This window comes from Oryx dammah, unplaced genomic scaffold (genome assembly GCF_014754425.2).
Source record: "Oryx dammah isolate SB20612 unplaced genomic scaffold, SCBI_Odam_1.1 HiC_scaffold_13, whole genome shotgun sequence".
NCBI lineage: Eukaryota > Metazoa > Chordata > Mammalia > Artiodactyla > Bovidae > Oryx > Oryx dammah.
This window is the reverse complement of record NW_024070197.1, coordinates 21560207-21584741: the sequence shown is the minus strand read 5'-3', so window position 1 is coordinate 21584741 and position 24535 is coordinate 21560207. Positions and strand designations below refer to the sequence as shown.

At 41.5% G+C, this 24535-nt stretch overlaps 1 protein-coding gene across 3 annotated transcripts in view; it reads right to left on the bottom strand.

Moving 5' to 3' along the window:
• The window catches only part of CEP89 (centrosomal protein 89), a 78663-nt gene that overhangs the window by 22358 nt on the left and 31770 nt on the right, over positions 1–24535 (bottom strand). For 2 of the 3 annotated variants that reach the window (XM_040253160.1, XM_040253162.1), the window contains 7 exons: positions 22477–22695; positions 21029–21174; positions 11970–12020; positions 11717–11800; positions 9357–9460; positions 7253–7368; positions 6057–6237 (listed from right to left, as the gene is read on the bottom strand). In XM_040253160.1, coding sequence (XP_040109094.1) covers positions 6057–6237; positions 7253–7368; positions 9357–9460; positions 11717–11800; positions 11970–12020; positions 21029–21174; positions 22477–22695 — 901 coding nt within the window. The remainder of the gene's footprint in view (positions 1–6056; positions 6238–7252; positions 7369–9356; positions 9461–11716; positions 11801–11969; positions 12021–21028; positions 21175–22476; positions 22696–24535) is intronic. The other variant, XM_040253161.1, reaches the window with a different exon arrangement.

The window sequence follows — 24535 nt, the reverse complement described above, 5'->3', positions numbered from 1 at the left end:
TGTTGTTTAGAATGGTATCAGAGGGCATCTTTGTCTTGTTTCCAGTCTCAATAGGAAAGCGTACAACATTTCACCACTAACAGTGACATTTACTATCATTTTATTTTTTAATAGAACCATTAAGGAAGCTCATATCTATTATTAATACTGTTTTTAGAGGCTTTTTTTTTTTTTTTTTAGGGCTTCCCTTGTGGCTCAGCTGGTAAAGAATCTGCCTGCAATGAGGGAGACCTGGGTTTGATCCCTGGGTTGGGAAGATCCCCTGGAGAAGGGAAAGACTACCCACTCCAGAATTCTGGCCTGGAGAATTCCATGGACTCTATGGGGTCACAAAGAATGGGACATGAGTGAGTGACTTTCACTTTCATTTTGGAGTTTTTACATCTAGATGCATGAGTGAAAATGAAATGTAATTTTCCTTTCTTAAACCATCACTGTTGGCTTTTGGCATCAAGGTTGTATTTACCTTAGAAAATGAATTAGAGAGCATTAACTCTTCTTCTGTTCTTGAAGAAGGGTTTATGTGAGACTGGAATTATTTCCTCCTTGAATATTTACAGAGTTCTCTCGTGAAGGTGTCTAAGTTTTCTTCAAGGGAAGATCTTTGGATTCAATTTCTTTAATGACCAAAGGAATATTCAGGTATTCTGTTTCTTTATGAGTTGGTTTTGACAAGCTATATTTTTCAAGGAATGTGACCATTTCATCTAAATTTCCCAATGTGTTGATGTGAGTGAACTTTTTTCTGAGTGCACACAAATTTAAACATCTACTTGATGGACTGAACCCTTTATCCCTATGAATTGATCCTCTTTGTTAAGTAGAGTTTTTTTACCTTAGCACGTCAGATATTGATGTAATTTACCACTTTTGGTTTGTATTTGAGTAGTGTAGCTTTTTCTGCCCTTTTGCTTTTGAACTTCCTGTGTCTTTCTGCTTGAGGTGTACATCTTAAAGGCAACACAGAGCTGCTGTAGAGAGTTCTGGTAAACCACTCCATGACACTGCTGCCTTGGCATCTATTTTGTGTGGCCAAGAGGCCCGCAGGGGCTTTGAAGTAACACTAGGCCCACTCTGGAACACAGGCCCTAGATAACAGCCAGCGGAGGCACAAGTCAATGCAAGTTCATGGCATGACTCCCCCAGCAACGCTTGTGATAGGCACTCTTCCCCATCTCCCAGGGCCTTCCCTCTGTGCACCCTTCAGGTAAGATCCTTCCCCATGCCCCCTGAAGCTTACCAAAACTCTGCTCTTCTGGCTCTAGCCCAGGAACCCCAAAGCACTCCACCCACGGACCCTAATAAAGGCATGTGCCCCAGGTCCTGCCAATTTCTCTCTGCCTACACCTGCCCTGACCTCCCACATGACCCCGCAAGGAGTGCTCTGTACCCCCTCCAGGACCTGAGTGATGAACTTCTCCACTTCACTTTTCCTCTGACTAATATATTTGCCTTTCAGTCTAATACTTTACTTTGTGTTTTCTATTTTCTCACTTGTTATTTTTTTGCCATCATTTGGATTAGCTTTTAAATCATTCTTTCCCTATACTGGTTGAGAAGTTAAATACATACTATTCCCAGAAACTTCATCACACATATTTTCAAATAATAAAATCAACACCTTTATCCATCTTCTAAATGATAGACTTTAGAACACAAATTCCATTTACCGCCTCCCTAATTATATGCTGGTTTTGTTGTACATTTCAATTCTATGTATTAAGTCCCTAGAGCTATTATCATTCTTGGTATATAGAATCGATGTTTATTTACATTTATCCACAGATTTGCCACTATCTTTTACTCTTAGTTCTATCCTCCTCCTCAGATGCCCCACCTTGAGTTACTTTCCTCCTGAGTTATGCCTTCTATTTTAGAACTGCCTTTAATGCATGTCTGCTGCATGGTTGACACTCACTTTGGGTTGGAAAAATATCCTTATTTGACTTCATTTCTAAAAGAGCTTTTCTCTAGTAAGAAAATTCTAGGTTCCACAGAGTTTGCTTATATCCAGCACCTTGAAGTTAACATTCAAGGGACCACAACATCCCTGTTAACACCTGCTGCCACTTTAGTCCTCTGAAGGAAATCATCGTGGCATAACCCAGGTATTGTCCTCAATTGGGGAAGATTCTCAGATATCGTATCTGCAACTACTACTTCTGATTAAATATATCCCCCCATACTGCCTCCTGTCTCCAATCTAGTGGTACCTCAACCACTGAACACTCTTATGTCCTCCTGAGTTTAAAAAAAAAAAAATCTGGATGATTGAAACCAACTTAAATTAATTTATTAATTTGGCTGCGCCAGGTCTTAGTTGTGGCATGCAAACTCTTTGTGGAGGCATGTGGGATCTAGTTCCCTGACCAGGGATCAAACCCAGGCTCCCTGCACTGGGGGTGTGAAGTCTTAGCCACTGGACCACCAGGCAAGTCCCACCCAAGTGAGCTATGTTTCACTTGAACATATTTCAGTTCCCCAGTTCACTTCAGCTGTGTCTAACGTGTAGGTATGCCCATCCACTGAGTTTGCAATTTAAGTTATTGTATTTTTCAGTTCTAAAAAATTCTATTCCTTCCTTTTCAGTCCCACTATTGTCAGGTTTTATAGTTCTCTGAAGAGAATCTGGAGCTTGTCTTTTCTTTCTTAAAGCACAATAGCTGCTTTAGAGTCTTTGATCATTCTAATACCTGGACTCCTTATCGTTGTTTGCTATTGTTTCCACTGGTTCTGAGTCACTGTCTTTCTCTATCTCCTGGATACTTCCCTTGAAACATTTTTAGAGGGGCCTTCTTCAGAGAGGGCTGATGGCTTGTTGTTTCTGGTTTACCTGACCTGGGGATGTAGCCCTGAGGGTCCCAGCTTACTATTCACTTGGGGATGATGGATGTGTCTCATTGTGAGTCTTTTTCATTCACACGCTGGGTTCTGTGGGTCCTTTCAATCAAGGGCTTCAGAGACCTGGAGATGCCTTTCAACTATTAATATCTCCCTTTCCATTTTCTTTACTCTCTTTGAGATTCCTGATGATATGAGGCTGGGCCTCTTAGATAGGTCTTCCGTCTATTTTACTTTTTCTCTCCATTCCCAACTGTTTGTTTCCTGGTGTTCTGAGTGAATCCACAAACTTATCTTTCAGTTCTTCTACCGATTTAAAAAAAAAAAAATTCTGGTAATCATTAAAAATTTTTCTTATTTAATGATTACACTTTTTTGCCATGGCATTTTATCCTTTTAAACTCTCCTTGGGAGTTCCTTGGTGGCCTAGTGGTTGGGATTCAGGGCTTTCACAGCTGTGGCCCAGGTTCAATCCCTGGTCTGGGAACTAAGATCCCACAAGCTGCACAATGCAGCCAAAAAACTCTCTTTAGTTCTCTGTATTATCTCAGTTCCCTGTGCTGTGAGTCTCTCTGCTTATCTAGGTCTCTCTCCGCTGTAATTTCTTCCCCTTATAACAAACGCTTCAACACGCCTAGTAGTCTGTTCTTATTTTAGGATGGAAAAGTGAGTATTTGGTATGTATTATATAAGGAGATTGTCCTTCTGGTGCCTCCCTGAGCAGGCGTATTACTCACTGACTGCTGGCCAGGACTGTGTCTCTGCAGGTAGGTTCTGTGAATAGTCAGCTTCACTTTAGGATACAGGGCCCCTTTGCCCTTTAAAAGACTTGCCTTTTACAGACACCACTAGTCATCACAAACCTCTGCTCTCCCCAAAGGAGTTTGCTAAATTTCTTTAGCCAGGTAGGTTGACATCTGATTTCTCATCACCCCTGCTGAGTAGGCTCAAGCTTTCTGAGTGACAGTAAAAGCACAGAGTAATCTAAGCTTCAGGGTATAACCAGCTGTCTAACTCTGAGTCAACAGGATAGTTCACTAGGAAAATAAGCTGCTGCTGTTCCCTATGTCACGGTTCCTCCCAGGCACGGCTGCCAATAGGCAGAACAAGCAAGACAATGTGGGCAAGTCACTTCAGGTTTATGAACTGCACTGCCTTCAGCAGGATAGGAGAACAACACCCAGGCACCTGACCTAGAAGCTCACCAGGCACAGGTTCAACTTCACCCTTTTCTATAAAAATTAAAACCTTTTCTTCATGATCTCACCTTTGCTTGAGGTGTAACCTTTCCCAACTTCTCCTCAGACTCAGCCTCACTGTAGGAGCTAGTTCGACAGCTGCTCTGCTGCTAATTAATAATCCCTCTTTCATCTGTGGTCTCTCTCTATTATAACAGAAGCCTGGAAAGGGTACCCCTAACTGAGGCAACCAGAGGACACACACCCTGAAGCCTCAGAGGCTTCAGGGAACTCACATCTTCTGTCTCTGATGAGTCCATGCCCCTCTTCCCATGTTAGATTCCCTCTCCAATCAAACACCAGCCCTTCCAATAGTGCCAACAGGCTAACCCCTCCCCACCTCCACCTCCTCTATGCCCTGCCCCACCTGTCAACTTGGAGCCCAAGGCCTGTCAGCAAAAAGCTTTCCCTCCTGTAGCGTAAAGGCCTGACAGCCAGCTTTCCTGACTGGAAAGTCCTATGCATTAGGACATTTGGAAAATAGAAAACACACACACACAAGTTTACTTTACTCATTATGATAATTAGTTTTATGTGTCAATTTGGCTAGTCTATGGTGCCCAGCTGTTCGGTCAAATACTAGTTAAATGTTACTGTGAAGGTATTTCGTAGATGTGACTAACATCTCAATCAGTTGACTTTTAAGTAAGGGAGATTACCTAACACCATTAGTTGAAGATCTTGTGAGTAAAAACTTAGGCTTCCCAAAAAGTAAGAATTCTGCCTCAAGATACAGTTTCAGTTTCCAGTCTGAGTTTCTAGCCAGCTGGCCTGCACTATGGAGTCTGGATTTGCTAGCCCCCACAACTGTGTGAGCCAACTCCTTAAATTAAGTCTCTCTTTCTCTCTCCAAATATATATATATACACACACATACATATCTTATATATATTCTATCAGTTGTTTCTTTGGAGAACACTGACTGCTGATACACCCATAATTTCACCTGCCGAAGATAACTGCTATTGTTATTTTTCCATCCTTTCATTTCAAAGTATTTATGGTGTATAAGTAATTTTACACATATATATGTAATTATACACAGACAGACATACACATGGAAGTGATCAACTCATCCTGTTCATCTCCGTTAACATGAAGATTCTCACATCCTGGAAAAACCCCTCAGGTCCAAGACAAACTGGGATGCTTGGCCAGCTTAATCACACACACACATGACACACATCTTTTTTCTTTTTAAATAAAATTGTAATCATTCTGCGTGTACTATTATGTAACCTAATCTCTTCACTTACAAATATATTGTGGCTATCTTCCAATGTCAAAAACATTCTTTTGTGACATGTTTAATGGCTGCACCATATTTCATTTTATGGTTCTGTCCTTTCATTTCAGCAATTCCTCATTAGTGGATATCTAGATTTCCAGTTATATTAAATTATCTTTGGTTCTAAAATCAAGAGGGTTTCCCTAGTGGTCTAGTGGTTAAAAATCTGTCTGCCAATGGAGGGGACACGGGTTTGATCCCTGGTCTGGGAAGATCCCACATGCCATGGAGCAACTAAGCCCGTGAGCTGCAACTACTGAGCTTGAGCACTCTAGAGCCTGGGCTCCACGTGAGCAACCACCACAGTGAGAAGCCTACGCACCACAATGAAGAGTAGCCCCAACTCATCACAAAAAGCCAGGCAGCAACAAAGACCCAGAGCAGCCAAAAATAAAGAAATCTTTAAAAGAAGAGCGAGCATGAGAGAGAGAGGTTGGGACTGTAGGGGGGGGGAAAATACATATACATATATATATATATACACACACACATATAAACACATAAAGTGCAGACTGCAGCCCCGAAGGATGGCCAGGTTCCACTTTAATAAAACATTTACCATTCTCAGTCTTGGACACCACGGCTGGTGCAGCTAAATGACGCAGAAAAAGATGGAGTACTCTCTCTCCACCTGCCTGTAACACATGCACAGTGATGCATTAATACTTCAACAGATATTAAATCCTTACCTTTTAAATTCATTCACAATTGAAGTGTGAACTTCCACTGCAACTTTGCTGTCCAACTGTATCTGTAGTTCTTGGCATTCCGTACGTAAAATTGCTAATTGCTCCTTACTTTCAGTTAGCGCCTTTTCTTGGCTCTGTGTTTTAGTCTCTAGAAGCATCAGCTGTTTAGTCAGTTTAGAAACTGAAACACAAAAGAGATAAAGACTTGGTACAAAAGACTTAATAAAGCATGATTACAGATTACTAAAACTAGCGACAGCTTACAAAAACTGATCTTTAAAAAAATCTATTGGAGACTTAGAAATTAATATCAAGTCTTTGTTCATAGAAATTATGGTCCCTATATTAAGTAATCACTAAATATACACTTTCTTACTGGAGATCAATATATTGATATTATTGTTAAATACAAAATACTTAACCAGACATGATTCCAGGCTTCAAGGCCCTTACCTTTCAAAGACTGAAGCCTTAAGTCACACACAGATGTGCAAAGATACATCATGATGTTGACCCTAAAACTGCAAGATTTTTAAGGACATTTTTAGTATGACCCAACTAAGGACAGATTTGTTTTTCTTCCCTTTCCTCATTAATTTTTTTGTTTACTGTCCTATATTTAAAGTAAATCATAAATATTTTCATCCTAAGTGACATGGAAGCATGTAATATTAAGATGTGCCCTGGGCATCTGAAGCTAGTACTTAGAGAGGTAGAACTTAGCCTCCTGGGACAGGGTGGGACACACGGGGAGAGGAAGAAAGGATCTGACGGAGATTTAATCTACAGCAGCACCTGAGACACTGGGAAGGCTGAGAGCACAGAGAAACTGTTTAGAGAGCCAATGGTTCTTATTTACTCATTCAACAGATTCTGGGGATACACTCACAGGTTCTTTCAAATATCCATCTCACATGATTTTTCCTGCTTATGTTGTGCACTGTTCCCCCTAAACCCAGTTCTGCTAAGTCTACAGTTGTTACCTATAACTGATTTACAGAAGACTCCTGATAAAGCGGTCACTGCATCATGGGTGATGACTGGATATGCTGTAACAGCTGCATTTCAGTAAAAAAGAATATATTCTAAAAAACATGACTTCCCACCATTTTCAAGTGGCAGAGGGGGAATGCCATTGTGAAATGACACAATGACAATGTCACAGCATCAGCATCGCTTATGGAAAGACTGCTCACCTTCCTGGAGATGCTCCTGCTGGGTGCCCTTGGCTTTTTTCTGCTGAATCTCCAACTGCTGTATCAACAACTTGTTTTCTTCTAAAACCAGTTCCGCTTGAGTCTGAAGCTGCCGCCTACAATTCATTGACAAAATTAAATACTGCCATTCAGGTGCACAATGCTTATGGAGACACTCCTGAGTCTAAAAGAAAGCAACTGCTATGCTGTAGGTAATGAATATCTGGACATAATACTAAACATGTTATTAACACAGCAAGTTTTTAATTTCCATCAAATTGGGGGAAAAGACAGACAGAAGCTTGATATTAAACTGCTTTGGTAACTTTTGTTTTGTATTTATTTATCTTTGGTTGTGCTGGGTCTTCATTGCTGCGCAGGCTTTTCTCTAGCTGCAGTAAGCAGAGTGCAGGGGACAGGGAGCAGCCGCCAAGGGCTCAGATGAGGGCATGACTGGGAGGGGGTTTGGGGGTGGTAGGAGCTCTGCCTACAGAGTGCTCCCAAGCCCTGGGAGCCCTCCCCAAACTCTCACAGGCAGATAGTGAATTCAGAGTATGGGGTAGGGGCCGGCCGGGGGCTTCAATAGGCCCTGCTCAGACCAAACAGCACCCACTCACCTCCACCCTGTGGCACAGGCCACCACCCTAGAGCAGGATGCAAATTTCGAACTCTTATGAACAGAACTGGGGAACACGGTGGGCATGTGGATTTCAAAGTGCAGCCTTTATTTATTTACTTATATTTTAAGAAGTAAACAGGTCTGACTTGAAGCCATATAGAAGGTTGGAGAAAGAATCTGAGGGTTCTTTTGAGACTCCCGGAAGCAGCCCAACAGACCTGCTTTCCAGGGCACTATTCAAGGAGGGTTCGAGGGGAGATACACTAGGAGCATGGAACCCTAAAAGAAAAAAATCCAAGTTCACTAGCGGAAGTCACAATACACCAGGCAGGGTCTAGTAGCCGTTCAACCAGTCCCAGTTGACACAGCAGTGACCACAAAAAGAGGGAGAACCCACCTAAAGGTAAGAATGCTGTTGACTGGATTCCAAATTTCCAGTCATCACATATAGAAATTATTTAATTTTTTTCACGGATGTTAAGACATTAAAAAAAAAAGTGCTAACTATAACATACCTACCCAAGGCAAAAAAGACCTATCTGAATAGTTTCTGCTTGCTGGGTCCTGCTTGGGTACTGCCTTTAGATGTACATATACTTTCTCAGATGTGCTGATGAGGCATTTGTTTCTGTGCTCGATGAACAGCACCTGGCCCTGCCCTGAGATGCTCACAAAGGAGAAGGAGACATGCAGGGAGGCACAGTGTAGCAGGTCCCAGGACAGAGTGTGCATTTCGGGAGAGTGCCTTCAGAGAGAGCTACCTATCAGCACCATTCGAGCAGGGCCCCGACGAGCGAGCAGGAGCGCGGAAGGGGCTGTTCTGGTGGGGGGAGGGGAGAAGGTCAGCAACGGGACAGCAGCTGTCAAGGTATGGAAGGCGCAGGGCAGGTGGGATCCGGGAGTGCAAGGCCCCATCCTAGACTGTCTGTCCTAAAGCCCTGCCAGCCATCAGAGAGGTCTAAGGAAGGACCCGACTCGGCAGTTTGGGGACGGGAAAAGTACCCTAGAAAAATACAACCTCACGGTCCAAGGGCTAAGACTCCACACTCCCAAAGCAGCAGTTGCGGGTTCAATCCCTGGTTAGAGAACTAGATCCCGCATGCCATAACTACAGTTCGCATGCCACAACTAAAGACCCCGCATGGCTCGATGAAGACTGAAGATCCCATGCCCTCCGACGAACAACTGGTGCAGCCGAATTATAAAAAATTAAAAGACACAACCTCAGAGAATAAAAATGTGGACAGCCAACATTTTTCAGGTTTAACAACCTGAAACTTAGAATTTTGAAAGTAATCTTTAAAATACAAGTTTAGAATAATTTACTAGGTTTTCAGCTGTACCTTATTAATTTCTGAGAAATTAAATGTTTTAGTTAAAATATGTAAGTTAAAATTTACATATATATTTGACAACTTAATAAACTTTATTCCTATCATCGTTTCTTCTTTTAATTAGCAAAATACCAGAAACAATACCACGTGCCATTCTTCACTGGTGACGGGACTACACTTATTCAGCTCTTGATGCAGCTTCTCGTTTTCTTTCACCACCTCTTGGGCTCGAATTCTAAACATTCTCATTTCCTCCTGAAACAAAATTTAAATAAACTGTAACACACACACAGGTACTTCTTAGCTCTAATGCTATTGCTCTAGCTAAAATCAAATGTTAATATAACTTATTAGCAAAGTCTCAGGGTACCAGCAGCCTTAAACTCTGTGCCAGCACCTACCCAGTCTAGCGAGAAAACACAAGAGAAAGCTACCATGCTGAGGACACAGAGCAAAGCACCTCAGGTTTTAAATACTCAATCCTTAATTTTAATCCTTAATTATTTAAACTTTTTCTGTACTGCCAAATGTGTGAAAAGATAAAAAAAGGGGGACAAAAAGGCAACAGATGTCTATAAATATTATAATTTTTTCTTTGTTTAAAGACTGCAGGATAGATTGGAGCTTTTTAGGTAAAAATAAGAACTGTTCACTGTAACTAAAGCCCATTTTGGTGCGGAAAGCCTTAATTAGTGTGGGGGGAAGGAGTCACTTAATCTTGTTCCTTGACAATGGTGAGCGCGCCTCCCTCCCTTAAAGCCACCAGTCAGCCAGCTTCACTGGTCCCCGGCTGCCACTTCAGGACTGCTGCTCAGGCTGTGTTCGACCCCATGGTCTGTTTGTGGCACTCGTGCTGAGTGGCCTCCATCCAGGCTTTTCTTCACTGGCCTTGGCCAGCTTCGGTATCTTGGGCTGTCTTCTGGTGAGAATCTTAGATGTCAATACTTATCCTGGGACACTTTTAAGTATTCTTCTCTCAGTGAGCAGACATTTATGCTTATAAAAAGCAATAATGCCAAGCAAATTTTCTCTCGCCTCTCTGCCCAGATGCCCTCACCACTTACTGCCAGTCCACTGGCCCTTTGTCAGAACGCAGGTGGGGCAAACTGCAGCCAGCAGGCCAGGGGCCTATTCTGTCACTAGAGCTTTACCAGAACACAGTCATGCCCATTTGTTCACACCTGGTCTGTGCCTACGTTCATGCTACAGCAGCAGAGCTGAGTGGCTGCAAACAGAAACTCCAAGGACCCCCAAAGCCTAAAACAGTTACTAAATAGATGTCTGCAGAAAATGTCCCCTGAACCCTGTTTTAGAAGGAGCACTAAATAAGTACTTTTATTATGTGGATTGATATTTAACCAATTCAGTTCAGTTCAGTCTCTCAGTTGTGTCCGACTCTGTGACCCCATGAACCGCAGCACGCCAAGCCTCCCAATTAGCATAAGATTAATTCACCCTCTTAAAATATTAAGTGTCCAATAGAAAATCTAGGAGGGAAGGTTCAAAACGGCATTATATGGGCCATGTATACGGGACAGGAGAACAAAAACAGGCCGGGTGATGGTTTTTTTTTTAAGTTTTTAAATTTTTTTTTTTTTAAGTTTTTTACTTTATTTATTTTTTTGGCCAAGCTGTGCAGCATGTGGGATCTTCCCATGAGACCAGGAACGGAAACCATGCCTCCTACAGATGAAGCATGGACCAGTAGGGAAGTCTCAGAGCTAGGTGACTCTTAACAGACCTTTCCAGCGAAGGAGCCCAGAAAAACCAACTCTTTCCTCCCTGGATCCCTTCAATTCCAGAGATACCTTTGGCCACTTAAATAGGGAACACAGAGGTAACGTGGCACGGCAAGGCATGGGACGTATCTACAACACCAGCACAGCCTTGGTTTCCTGTACAGTTAGAATAAGCTCTGCTCCAGGAGCCATTCCCATGAAAGAGAGTGAGGAAGGCAGAAATGAATAAAAACCTCACTTCCCCACTGCTATAAGCAGCTCAGTAACTGGACTTCCTGGGGTTGGCTCTTCGTGGAATTAAGGAACATTGTTTGCCTGAAAGATACCCAGTCTCCTACCTTCCCCGTCTGCCCAAACGTCACTTTTCCCAGGGCTGTTCGCAGCTGCACAGGACCAGGGAAAGAGCACCTCTCATACCTCTCACGGCTGCCTTCTCTGCACCCCAGGATCCCGGTCCACACTGGGCTGCCTGTCTGGGAGGCCACGGCTTCCAACGCACAGCAGCTCTCCATCCCTGCAGACCCTCCCATCAATCCCGACCCAGCCCTCCTGCTCTGCCTGCCACTCCTTCTGCCTCCCCACTTCCGTCCCTCCCTCTTCCTTCTCCCCACCCCGACTCTGCTCCACTCCCTCCTTCTTCCTTTCCTTCCTGTAACAAACACTTGAGCACCTGCCAGGAGGTAGGTGTACCTATCTTCAAAATGTTGCTTCCAGGTTTGAATTGGTCTTCTCTTCTACAAACCTTGTCCTTCTGAGATGTTTGCCAACTTACCTGAAGGCTGGCAATGAGCTCGTCCTTCTCTTTCATCCTGTCTTCATAGGCGAGCAACAAGGGGGACAGGTATTTTATATCCACCTGAACACAATCGAATAAAGAAGGTTAGTACCTTTCTTACAATTCAACACAAACGGCACGTCTTTAAAAAGGAAAGAAAATTGGTTCGGTTTAATTCAGAACAATTTGTAACAGCTATTCAAACACAGCCCAGAAAATATGGGCCTGAAATTAAATAACTTTCACTTACCAACCAGGGTGGTGTAGGGCCCTTTGATGGGAGGCCTTCGATATTTAAACTCTAAGAATAAAACAGAGTGTGAAAACAAATTAAATTACTGAAGCCCAGGCACTCTGGAGCCTCTGCCATACAACTACTGAGCCTGTGCCACAACTGAAGTCCATGCCATAAGAAAGATCCTACATGCCGCAATGAACACCCAGCACAGCCAAATAAATAAACAAGCAATAAAAAAGAAAGCAAGGTGATCATAAGGCTTATCTATTACCTTCATTCTCCCCATGATCACAGTGCAGCCTGCTGTCTGGTGTCTGTAAACAGCTGTATTATGTATCCTGTTTGGTTTTCTAGTTGTTTACAGTAAGAGGCCAAACCTGGTATGAGTAATTCCATCAGGGCTGGAAGCAATGGCCCTGATGGAATAACTCCTTATTCAGCAAAAACTTTCTAATGTGTTTTATCATCTCATGATTCATCCAGCAAACACTGCAAGTTCACCAAGTCATTATGGACATTACCGCGCAATCATCGTTTTTAAGGATTTTATGGTTCAACTCAGAGGCAGGTCTTCTCACACGGGTTAACATCACACACAAACATAGCACGGGTAGAACGTGCCTTAAGAGGGATACAAACAGAAGTCTGCAGTGGTTGGAGAGAGGGATCAGCCCGGCTGGAGGAATCAGGGAGACTGTCACGGAGAGCGCGGCAGCTGCGCAGGGTACAGGGGTGTGCACGCGTGGCAGGGGCAGGGGCCAGCGGCCAGTCACCGGGCCTGCCTGCTCACAGCCTTTTGAAAGAGAACTGGCTCACTCTAGGGAGCCTGTTTTGGATCACAGGACTCCAGGAGCTCTCATATTTTTGTTTAAAAAAGGTTAACATTATGTTAAGTGAAAGAAATTAGTCACAAGAGACCACCTATTGAACGATTCCATTTAGTTTTTTTTAATATATATATTATCCTGTATTTATTTATTTACTTTTGGTCACACCATACAGCGTGCAGGATCTTACTTCCCCAACCAGGGATCTAACCCATGCCCCCCATGCAATGGGAGAGCTAAGTCAACCAGTGGATCACCGGGGAAGTCCCTGTATGATTCTGTTTATATATAAAGTATTCAGAATAGGCAAGTCCACAGAGACAGAAGGTATATTAGAAGTTGCCAGGGCCAATGTGGGAGATGGGAAGAAACAGGGAGGGACTGCTAACAGGTATGAGAGTTCTTGTTATGAAGAAAACATTCTAAAATTGTAGTAAAGCTTGAACTCTTCTGTGAATACACTAAAAAAAAAGTCACTGAACTGTATACTTAAAATGGGTGAATTATATCTCAAAGCCATTATTTAAAACATTTAAACCTGAAATCCTACTTCAAACAGAAAGGAAACAGCCCATAAAGGTGCCCTCAACTCCCAGAAGTCACATGAGAACTCTGTGCATACCTGGCTCCCCGCCTCACCACTGACCCCCATGACCCCACACACACGCGACTCCAGGGTCCAGACCTGAGCGAAAGGCTCCTCCTGCCATTCCCCACAGCCTCTGTCTGCCACAGTGGCGTGCCGAGTGAGTGTCGGATTTTGCAAACCTAGTGTGCTTTCTTCTCTGATTACACACCCATCACCTCACATATTTACCATTTATTGCCAGGGGGTGGGGGAGAGAAAGCACAAACTTCACTCTCTTAGCAAGCTTCCGTTATAAAACACAGTATCATTAATTATAGTCACCATGTTATATTGGGTTGGCCAAAAAGTGTGTTCTGGTTTCTCTGTGAGATGTTACGGGAAAACCTGAACGCTCTTTTTAGCCAACCCAATATATACACTAGATTCTCAGATCTTATCCGTCTTGTAACTGAAAGTTTGTACCCTTTCACTTGCCTCTCCCTTCTTCCCCCAGCCCTCAGCTCGTGGCATTCACCATCTTACTCTCAGTTTCTATGAGTTCAACTTCTTTTTTTTTTTAAATTCCACATATAAGTGACACCAAGCAGTTTGTCCATCTTTATCTGGCTTATTTCTCTTAGAATAATACCCTCCGTGTTCATCCATATTGTTGCAAGTGACAGAACTGCCTTGTTTTTTAAGGTTGAATAACATATACATGCATATGTGTATGTATCAAGCCTGCGTGTGTGCTCAGCCGTGTCGGACTCTTTGTGGCCCCATTGACTGTAGCCCACCAGGCTCCTCTGTCCATGGAATTTTCCAGGCAAGAATACTAGAGTGGGCTGCCATTTCCTTCTCCAGGGGTTCTTCCCAACCCTGGGATCGAACCCACGTTCTCTTGTGTCTCCTGCATTGGCAGGCAGATTCTTTACCACTGAGCTACCTGGGAAATACGTGTGTGTGTGTGTGTGTGCATCACATTGTCTTTCTCCAATCATCCGGACATTGCTTTCAGACCTTGGCTGTCATAAGCAATGCTGCAGTGAACATGGGAGTATAGATGTCTCTTCAAGATTTTTATTTTCTTCCCTTTAGATAAATACCCAGAAGTGGGATTTCTGAGGGGTATGATAGTTATTTCTTTGGGAACCTCCATTCTGTTTTCTATAGTAGCTGCATTCGCTCCCAAGGGTCCTTTCTCTCTAGACCCTCACCAGAATTTATCTCTTTTTAATAAAACACATGCTAACAGATGTGAGGTGATTATCTCATTGTGGTTTTAAGTTGCATTTTCCTGAGAATTAGTGATGTTGAGCATCCTTTCATATACTTGTTGGCCATTCAAGTCCTTAATTCATTTTGAGTTGATTTTTGTGTATGCTGTATGATAGGGGTCCAGTTTCATTCTTTTGCAAGTGGATATTCAGTTTTCCCAGCATCATTTACTCAAGAGACTATCCTTTCTCCATAGTATATGCTTGACTCTTTTGCTCACCGTACACACGTGTTTTGTGCTCTCAGTTCAGTTCAGTCACTCAGTCGTATCCGACTCTTTGCGACCCCATGAATCGCAGCACGCCAGGCCTCCCTGTCCATCACCAACTCCCGGAGTTCACTCAAACTCACGTCCATCGAGTCCGTGATGCCATCCAGCCATCTCATCCTCTGTCGTCCCCTTCTCCTCCTGCCCTCAATCCCTCCCAGCATCAGAGTCTTTTCCAATGAGTCAGCTCTTCGCATGAGGTGGCCAAATTACTGGAGTTTCAGCTTCAGTCCCTCCAATGAACACCCAGGACTGATCTCCTTTAGAATGGACTGGTTGGATCTCCTTGCAGTCCAAGGGACTCTCAAGAGTCTTCTCCAACACCACAGTTCAAAAGCATCAGTTCTTTGGTGCTCAGCTTTCTTCACAGCCCAGCTCTCACATCCATACATGACCACTGCTCTCACTTCTGTTCTATTGATCTATGTGTCTGTTTTCGTGCTAACAGTATACTGCTTTGATTACTACTTCTTTGTAATACAGCTTGAAATCAGGAGGTGTGCTATCTCCAGCTTTGTTTTTCTTTCTCAAGACGACTTAGTATTTAATTTGAGGTCTTCTGTGGTTCCATACAAATTTTAGGAAAGTTTTATCTATTTCTGTGAAAAATGCCATGGGAATTTTGATAGGGATTATACTGATTCTGTAGATCACTTTGGGTAGTATGGACATTATAATAATATTCTTTCAATCCATGACCAGAGAATATCTTTTCACTTGTTTGCATCATCTTTGATTTATTTCACCAATGTTTCATAGATTTTGGTGTACAGATGATTCATCTCCATAGTAAATCTATTCCTAAGTATTTTATTCTTTTTGTTGCTACTATAAATGGGATTTTCTTAATTTCTTTTCCCAATAGTTTATTATTATTGTACAGAAACTCAATTGATTTTTGCATATTGATTGTGTACCCTGCAAATTTATTGAATTTATTAGTTCTAACAGTTTTTTTTGGTGGAGTCTTTAGGGTTATCTATATAATTTCATGACGTCAGAAGTCTATTTTACTTCTTCCTTTCCAATCTGGATGCCTTTTGTATCTTGGCAAATTGCTCTGGCTTGATTTTTAGTATTACGTTGCATAAATCTCTTAAGAGTAGACATCCTTGTGTTGCCCCTAAAGCATCCAGCTTTTCAACTATGAGTATATATTAGATGTAGGCTTGTCATATATGGCCTTTATATGTTCAGGTATGTTCCTTCTGTACCCAGTTTGCCAAGAGTTTTTATCATGAGAATATGCTAAATTTGTCAAATTTTTCTGCTTCTATTGAGATGATCAGTTTTCACTCTTCTTTTGTTAATGTGGTATAATATATAGTACTGACTTCCTTGCAGATATTGAACTATCCTTGTATCCCAGGAATAAACAGCACATGATCATGGTATCCTGTCCTTTCATGTACAGTCATCCCTCAGTATCTGTGGATTGGTTCTAGGGTTGGCTGTGGACACCAAACCCTCCTCAAGTCCCACAGTTGGCTCTCAATATCCACCATTCCACATCTGCAGATTCAACCCACTATGCATCCTGTAGTACTGAAGGCATTTATTCAAAAAAAGATTTCATGTTAAGTGGACCCATGCAGTTCAAACCCATGTTGTTCAAAGGTCAAGTGTACTGCTGAATTTAATTTGTTAATATTTTGTTGAGGATTTTTGTACCCCTGTTCATCAGGGACACTGGCCTACAACTTTCTTGGAGTGTCCTTGTCTGGCTTTGGCATTAAAGTAAGGCTGGTCTCATAAAATGAGTTCAGAAATATCTGTTCCTCTTCAGTTTTTTAGAAGAGTTTGAGAAGGGTTGGTGTTAATTCTTTGTATGATTTTTGAAAATCAGCTGAGTTCACTGATCTTCTCTATTTTTTATTTAAATTACTTCCTCTGGTCTTTGTTATTTCCTTCCTCCTATTAACTTTGGGCTCCATTTGTTCTTTTTTTAATTACTTGAGGTATAAAGTTAGGTTGTTAAGTTGAGATCTTTCTTGTCTCTTTGTGTAGGTGTTTATTACTCTGGCCTTCTCTCTTAAAATTGCTTTTGCTGTAACCTTTAAGTTTTGGTATGTTGTATTTCCATTTTCATTAATCTCAAGATATTTTTTGATTTCTTCTTTGGTTTATTGGTTGATCAGTGTAGCATGTTATTTAATGTCCATATATTTGTTACTTTTCCAGTTTCTTTCTTCTGATTTCTAGTTTTGTACCACTGTGATCAGAAAAGGTGTCTGATATGATTTCAATCCTTTTAAATTTATTAAGACTTGTTTTGTAAGCCTAATATATGATCTATCTTAGATAATGCTACATGTATGCTTGGAGAAGAATGTGTATTCTATTGCTTTTGGATGCAATATTCTGTATACACATGTTCTGATGGATCATTTAAGGCCAATGTTTCCTTACTTATTATGTGTCTGGATGATCTATCCATTAATAAAAGTGGGATATTCAAGTTCCCTACTATTATTATATGGCTCTGTCGATTTCTAGGGACTTCCCCAAGTGGCCCAGTGATTAAGAATCTGCCTTTCAATAAAAGAGACGTGGATTTGATCCCTGGTTGGGGAACTAAGATCCCCTATGCTGTGGAGCAACTAAGCCTGTGCTCTGAAACCACTGAGCCTGAATGCTCTGGAGGCTGTGTGCCTCAACTAGAGGGCCTACGTGCTGCAGCTACCGAAGCCCATATGCTCTGGAGCTCACATGCCGCAAGAGTGCATGCATCTCAATGAAAGATCCCACATGACGCAAGGAAGCTCCCGTGGGCTGCATCTAAGGCCCAAAGTAGCCAAATAAATAAATATTTAAAAAATATTTGTTTTGTATTTCTAGGCGTGCCTATGTTGAGTATGCAAATATTTACAAATGTTATCTCCTCTTCTCAGAGTGACCTCTTTACATCCTAAGACCTTTGCTTCTTATTACAGTCTTTGTCTATTTTGTCTGTTACAAGTAAAGCTAACTCAGGTTTCTTTTGGCTTCTATTTCCACAGAGTACCTTTTTTCATCTCTTCACTTTCAGGCTAAGTGTTTATATCTGAAGTGAGTTTCTTGTAAGCAGCACACAGGTGGGTCTTGCTTTTTCATCCATTCAGCCAGTGCCAGTGAAGTTGCTCAGTCGTGTCTGACTCTTTGCGATCCCATGGACTGTAGCCTAACAGGCTCCTCCATCCATGGAATTTTCCAGGCAAGAGTACTGGAGTGGGTTGACATTTCCTTCTCTAGGGGATCTTCCCAACCCGGGGACTGAACCCAGGTCTCCCACATTGCAGGCAGATGCTTTACCGTCTTGAGCTACCAGGGAAGCCCATTCAGCCACTCTATGTCTTTTGATTGGAGGATTTTAGCCCATTTATATTTAAAGTAATTGTTGTTAGGTATGGACTTATTGTCATTTTGCTCATTCTTCTCTGCCTTTCTGTTAACTCCTTTGGTTCCTTTCTTCTCTGTCTCTCTTCAATTGTGATTTGAGTTTCTGTAGCGGTATGCTAAGATTTCTTTGTCTTTCTATTCTGTTTATCTACTATAGGATTTTGCTTTGTGGTACCATGAGGCTTACCTAAAACAAGATGGGTGGTGGGTGAGTGGTTCAGTTGCTAAGTCGTGTCCAACTCTTGGTGACCCTATGACCTGTGGCCTGCCAGGCTTTTCTGTCCACAGGATTTCCCAGGCAAGAATGCTGGGGTGGGTTGCCATTTCTTTCTCCAGGTGGCTGACCCGGGAGTCAAATCTATGCCTCCTACATCTCCTGTTTGGCAGGAGAATTCTTTATAACTGCACAACTTGGGAAGACAACTTACAAGTCTATTTTAAGCTGAAACTTAAGTGTGAATGAATTCTAAAACTACATGTTAATTCTCCTCTGATTTTATGTTTATGATGTTACAATTCACATCTTTTTATCTTGTGTATTCATTAACAAGTTACTGTAGTTACATTTTTACTATTTTTGTCTAACCTTCACATTAGATTTATAAGTGATTAACCTACCAATTTTACATTAGATTATCTTTAATTTTACCATATATTTACCTTTACCAGTGAAATTTTTAATTTTACATTTTACTAATTAGTATCCTTTTGTTTCAGCTTAAAGACAGTCCTTCAATATTTCTTATAACGCTGTTCTGGTGGTGATTAATTCCTTCTGCCTTTGCATGTCCTGAAAACTCTTTATTTTTACTTCAATTCTAAAGGACAACTTTGCTGGGTAGTATACTTGTGGTTGGCAGTTGGTTTTTTTTTTTTTTTTTTCCTTTTAGTACTCTGAATATATTGTGCCATTCCCTTCTGGTCTGCAAAGTTTCTGCTGAAAAATCTGCTGATAGATCTTATGAGGGTTTCCTTGTATATAACAAGTTGTTTTTCTCTTGCTGCTTTTAAACATTCTCTTTGTTTTGACAATTTAGTTATAATATGTTTCAATGCAGGTATCTCTGGATTATTCTTATATAAAACTCTTTGAGCTTCCTAGATCAAGATATTTGTTTCTTTCCCTCAAGGAAGTCTTCAGAGTTGTTTCTCTTAAACAGTATTTTTTTAGTCTATTCTCGGCTGTGCCGGGTCTCCGTGGTTGCGTGCAGGCTTTCCCTAGCTGCGGTGAGCAGGGTCTACTCTTTGCTGCAGTGTTCAGGCTTCTCTTTGCGGTGACTTCTCTTGCTCAGTAGTTGTGGCACACAGGCTTAGCTGCTCTGCAGCATGTGGGATCTTCCCAGATCAGGGATTGAATTTGTGTCCACTGGCCCACCTGGAAGTCCCAGCATTTTTTTTTTTTAATTATTTATTTATTTGGCCACACCAGGTCTTAGTTGTGGCATGTGAGATCTAGTTCCCTGACCAGGGATCAAACCCAGGCCCCTCGCTTTGGTAGCTCGGAGTCTTAGCCACTGGACACCAAGGAAATCCCAGCATTATTTCTTTAAATGAGCTTTCTGCTCCTTTCTCTCTTTACTCTCTGGAATGCCTGTAACTCACTTAATGGTATTTTCACTCTTTTTTTTAATTCTTTTTATTCTTCTGTTTAGATGAATTTCACTGCCTGGTCTTCAAGTTCACTGATCCTTTCTTCCACTTGCTCTAGTCTGGTGCTGAGTCCCTCTATTGAATTTTTCAGTTCAATTATTATACTCCTCTGCTCTATGATATTTCTGGTACTTTTTAACATTTTCTATCTCTCTGTTGAAATTCACACTTTGTTCATGCTCTCCTGACCTTGCTGAGCATCTTTATGACTGTTATTTAAAATTCTCTATTGAGTATATCACTTATTTACATTTCATTAAGATTAGTTTCTGAAGATTTATCTCATTCTCTTCTTTAGAACATACTCTCTTTTTTCTTCATTTTCCTTTACTTTCTATATTGATTTCTGTGCATTAGAAAAGAACAGCCACCTCTCTCATCTTGACAGAGTGGTCTTGTATAGGTATTGAGCCTCATCAATTAGCCTAGCCCAGGTTCTTGGTAGCCTCTCAAACCTCTGTGATTGTCCAAGCTGCTGTCTTAATTTTTAAGTGGTTCCCAGTAGTTGGGGATGTACCAAATCCTATCAGCTTCCCAAAGGGGAGGATTGCAGTCAGTATTTAGATCTAGGCTGATTAGAAGCCCAGCCAGAAATTCAGGCAGCATCTGGGAAAGCATGCAGTTAAACCCATTCCAGGGAAAAAGTGGGAGAAGGGTGTTTTTGTCTGCTCTCTCCACACTAAGCCCAAGTTTATAGCTACAGGGGATGCTGCTATGCCCACCATGAATTTAAGTTCCATTGACTGTGACAGCTACATCATTTGGGAGCCTGTAAACACTGGTCTGCTTTCTTTCCAAAGTCTGTGCACTAACAACAGCTGTAACCCCGAGGAACCGGCTGAGAATGGAACAGACAAGGACTTTTACTTCCTTTACTTTATATATGTTTATACTGTCCTAATTTTTCACTAAGAGCTTTTATTGCTTTAGTTTTGAGAAAAGGAGAGCTGGACAGAGAAAATAGAAAGGTGCCCAGAAAGACTGTACTTCGGATGTATCTTTTTTTATACCAAATTATAATAAATATAAACTCTTTGGAATTGGAAATCAATTCAAGGCTAAAATATCAGTAAAACTGATTTTAGGAAATGGGAAACTTTACCTCTTTCTTGGATAAATGCCTGAATTTTGTTTGATATCTACTCAGTTCCACATTCAAACGATGGACAGTCATTTTCAATCCATCATTTTCGTCCACCAGTTCTTGAGCTTGTTTTCTTAGATAATGTAATTCAGGTGCAGCAACTACTGAAAACAATAAATTTAATATTATACCATAAGAACTTAAATTTATCATGATTTTATGTAAATTGTCAATTGTCTGTCCTTCTTTCCCTTTAGGCTCACAAAGGCAGCAAATGACAGTTATATAGATATAAATGAATAAAAGTTAATAAGTTTTTTAACACTGACTAGTCAACAATGTTTTAGAAGTTTGTGAAAGTTGATATATATATATATGATAAAGGTAAAATAAAAATTTTAGATTGGAAAAAATGTCACTGTTTCAGATGATATACAAATATATGCTCTGAAAATTATATAGAATAAATGGAGAATTTACTAGAACTAATAACCTTCCCACACAATAGTAATGTTCTATTAGAAAACATAATAGAAAATAGATCCCACAAAGTAATAGCACAAATAATATCAAGTATCTAGAAATGTGCCTAAGACAAGAAATATATAGGGTTTGTATAGAGAAAATCACATTATCTTTCTTAAAGCCATAATAACAGACTTATATAAACAGATAAATATACAGAGAAAACATTAGTGAATACTCATATGACTTTAGCATTATTGTTATTAATTTTGGCTATATCACACAGTATGTGGGATCCTAGTTCCTGACCAGGGATCAAACCTACACTCCTTAGAGTGGAATCATGGATTCTTAACCACTGGAAACCAACAGCATAGATCATAATAGGAAAATATCCTATATACATAGCTGAATTATTAACAAACTGAGAAACAAGCTCAAACATACGTGCCATAGGGCTAAAATTCTTAATATATAAAGAGCTCCTATAAATCAACAGAAAAGATCAAAACATCTCAATCCAAAGTGGAATTATTTATGAAAGAGAAAGAAAATGACCTGCAGAGATAATGAAAAAAATATTCAACTTCATCAATAATAAAATGAACAGAAATTAAATTAAAATGGTATTTGTTATTTTTTACCCACTCAAATTAGCAAGGAAAATATAATCTTCAACACTGGTATGTATGTGGTGAAAGAGGCACTTTTATATGGTGCTCACGGGGATAAAAACTGATACAAAACATATGTAAAATATTATGCTAAGAACCAAAAGAAGTACTAGAATTTCTTCAGCATGATAAAAATGATACACCAGATGAAATCAAATTTCAACAAGTATAAGGATATTAATGAAAGACCATAAATAATCAAACCAAAATATCAAGAACATTAATATCAACAAATATTATCACATAAAACGTTAACTTCCAAAATAAGCACAAAATTTTGAATTCCTCTTCCTTCCTGTAACAAAAGAACCACATAACTGTCCTCACCTTCCTGAGAGGATGCTTTCTCTACCGCTTTTGGCTTTCCATTTTCTTTTTTCATCCTTTCAAGTTTTAACTGTAGTCCTTTCATTGTTTTTTTTGTTATATTAAGTTCATGTGTAAGGGCTTGATTTGCATTGTTTAGATGCAAATTTTCTTCTTTTAATTCCTCTAACTTTTCTTTGGTTATTTCTATACATCTTTGACGTGTTCTACCAGTTATATCTAAAAAGGGACAGGAAAAAAGTTTTAAAATACCAATTGATATTAACAATTTTACATCAGAATTACAGGAGACTATTTCAAAAACCAAAGGAGCAACTTCTTTACATCAGTGCCTGCACAGAGACTGGCCTATACAGCAAAGACTGTAATCTGTTAAGACTACAGTGAGCAATAAGAAGAAGGGTAACGGAAGGGGAGGCAGGAGCCAGTGGAGGCCTTTGCTTATCATAATATGCAGAGTGGAGGTCGTATCCTGCAGGCCACCAGGAGCCAGAAAGCCTTTCAGCTGAAGTATGGAAAGAAGGGGATCTACCCTCAGATGAATCGCTGAGGCCAGCAGCGAAGAAAGTGAACAGGACGGAGGCCTAGCCCAGAGGCTGGCAGATCAGTCTGAAGGCTCCTAGTCTGGGGACTGAGAGGAAAGGACATGAGAGAAGAATTCAGGGGCAAAAACTTGGCAGGGCTCAGCAGCTGAGTGGGTGTGGGCAGTGAGGGAGAGGCAAGTCAACAATGAGCAACAAGTTCTGTAGTTTGGAAGATATCTAGCCAGACAAGGAGCACAAGCCTGGCATGGGGAAGGAAGCTCACTCAGGTTAGGACACAGGTCCAAAGCTCTGAAGAGAACCTCAGCTGGAGAGAGGGAGGAGCCATCAGCATGTAGATGTACTTGAAGGCACCAGGGTGAGAAGAAAACCAGAGGCTACCAAGGAATTTAGGAAGGAGTAGAAAGATTGGAGGAAAGCAGAGAGGGATATTCCATAGAGAGATCAAAGAAGTGAGGACTACAATGGGCTCCTGGCCTGGGCAGAGCTTCTGTGTGCAGATGAAGGGAGGGATTCTGGCAGCTCCAGACAGCCTCGCCCTTGACATATCCAACCCCTAGAACATGAAAGAAATGAGTAACTTCACAGTACACAGAAAATAAGAGGCAATCTACTAGGAATCCAGGAAAGAAGACATTTGAGATTGGACTGAAGATGGAAGCTGCAGCCTAAAATATGCAAGGAGAGGTCAGCTACAGGAGGGGTGGGGGTGCTTCCAGGCATGAGCCTTGCCCTGGCAGGTGATGGGGACACAAAGTGGCCTAGAAAGGACTGACGAGGTATCTGTCCAGAGTGCCAGACAGAAGCAGCAGGGCTCAAGTCCCCCTGGGCCAAGCAGTACATATAAGCCCTGAGGACAGAGGCAGGCAGGCCCCAGGGCTGGAGAAACCTCGGAGGAAGAGCAGCCTCCAAACCCCCTGGCTGACGAAACACCCTGTCTATCACCGACAGTCACTGGAGACAGACTGAACATCTGACGGCCCACTGGCTTCCCCTTCTGAACAGCCTACAGTAATCAGATATGGCACCCCCAGACAGACAAACAGGGACTCCCAAGGGCCACGTGAGCACGTCGCCAAGAGCCACGGGAACTAAGAGAGGCACCAAAACCATGGAACAGAGGACGGAGTTGGCTGCGGCACAAGCTACAAGGTTTGAGAATGAGTGCGGCTAAGATTTCAGAGAGACGCTTGTCAATGCGCAACAGAAACCATGAAAATAAAGGGCTTCATTAATAACACAGATTCAAAGGATGGGCTGAGGAGCAGAAGACACACAGTGAAGGGGGAGCCCGTGGGCCAGACGCCAGAGCCGCAGCAACGTCCCAGAACACAGCACCAAAACACCGAGACAGAAATGGCGGAAACAGAGCCAATCCGACATGGAGGGCAGACAGAAGTCCTGATACTTGACAGGGTTTTCAGGCTACTGATGTGAGGCACACGGGAAAAAATTACATAATCCACTCTGGAAGCTAAGGAGGCTCCCCAGACTGCAGAGGGGAGAGGATGCCATCA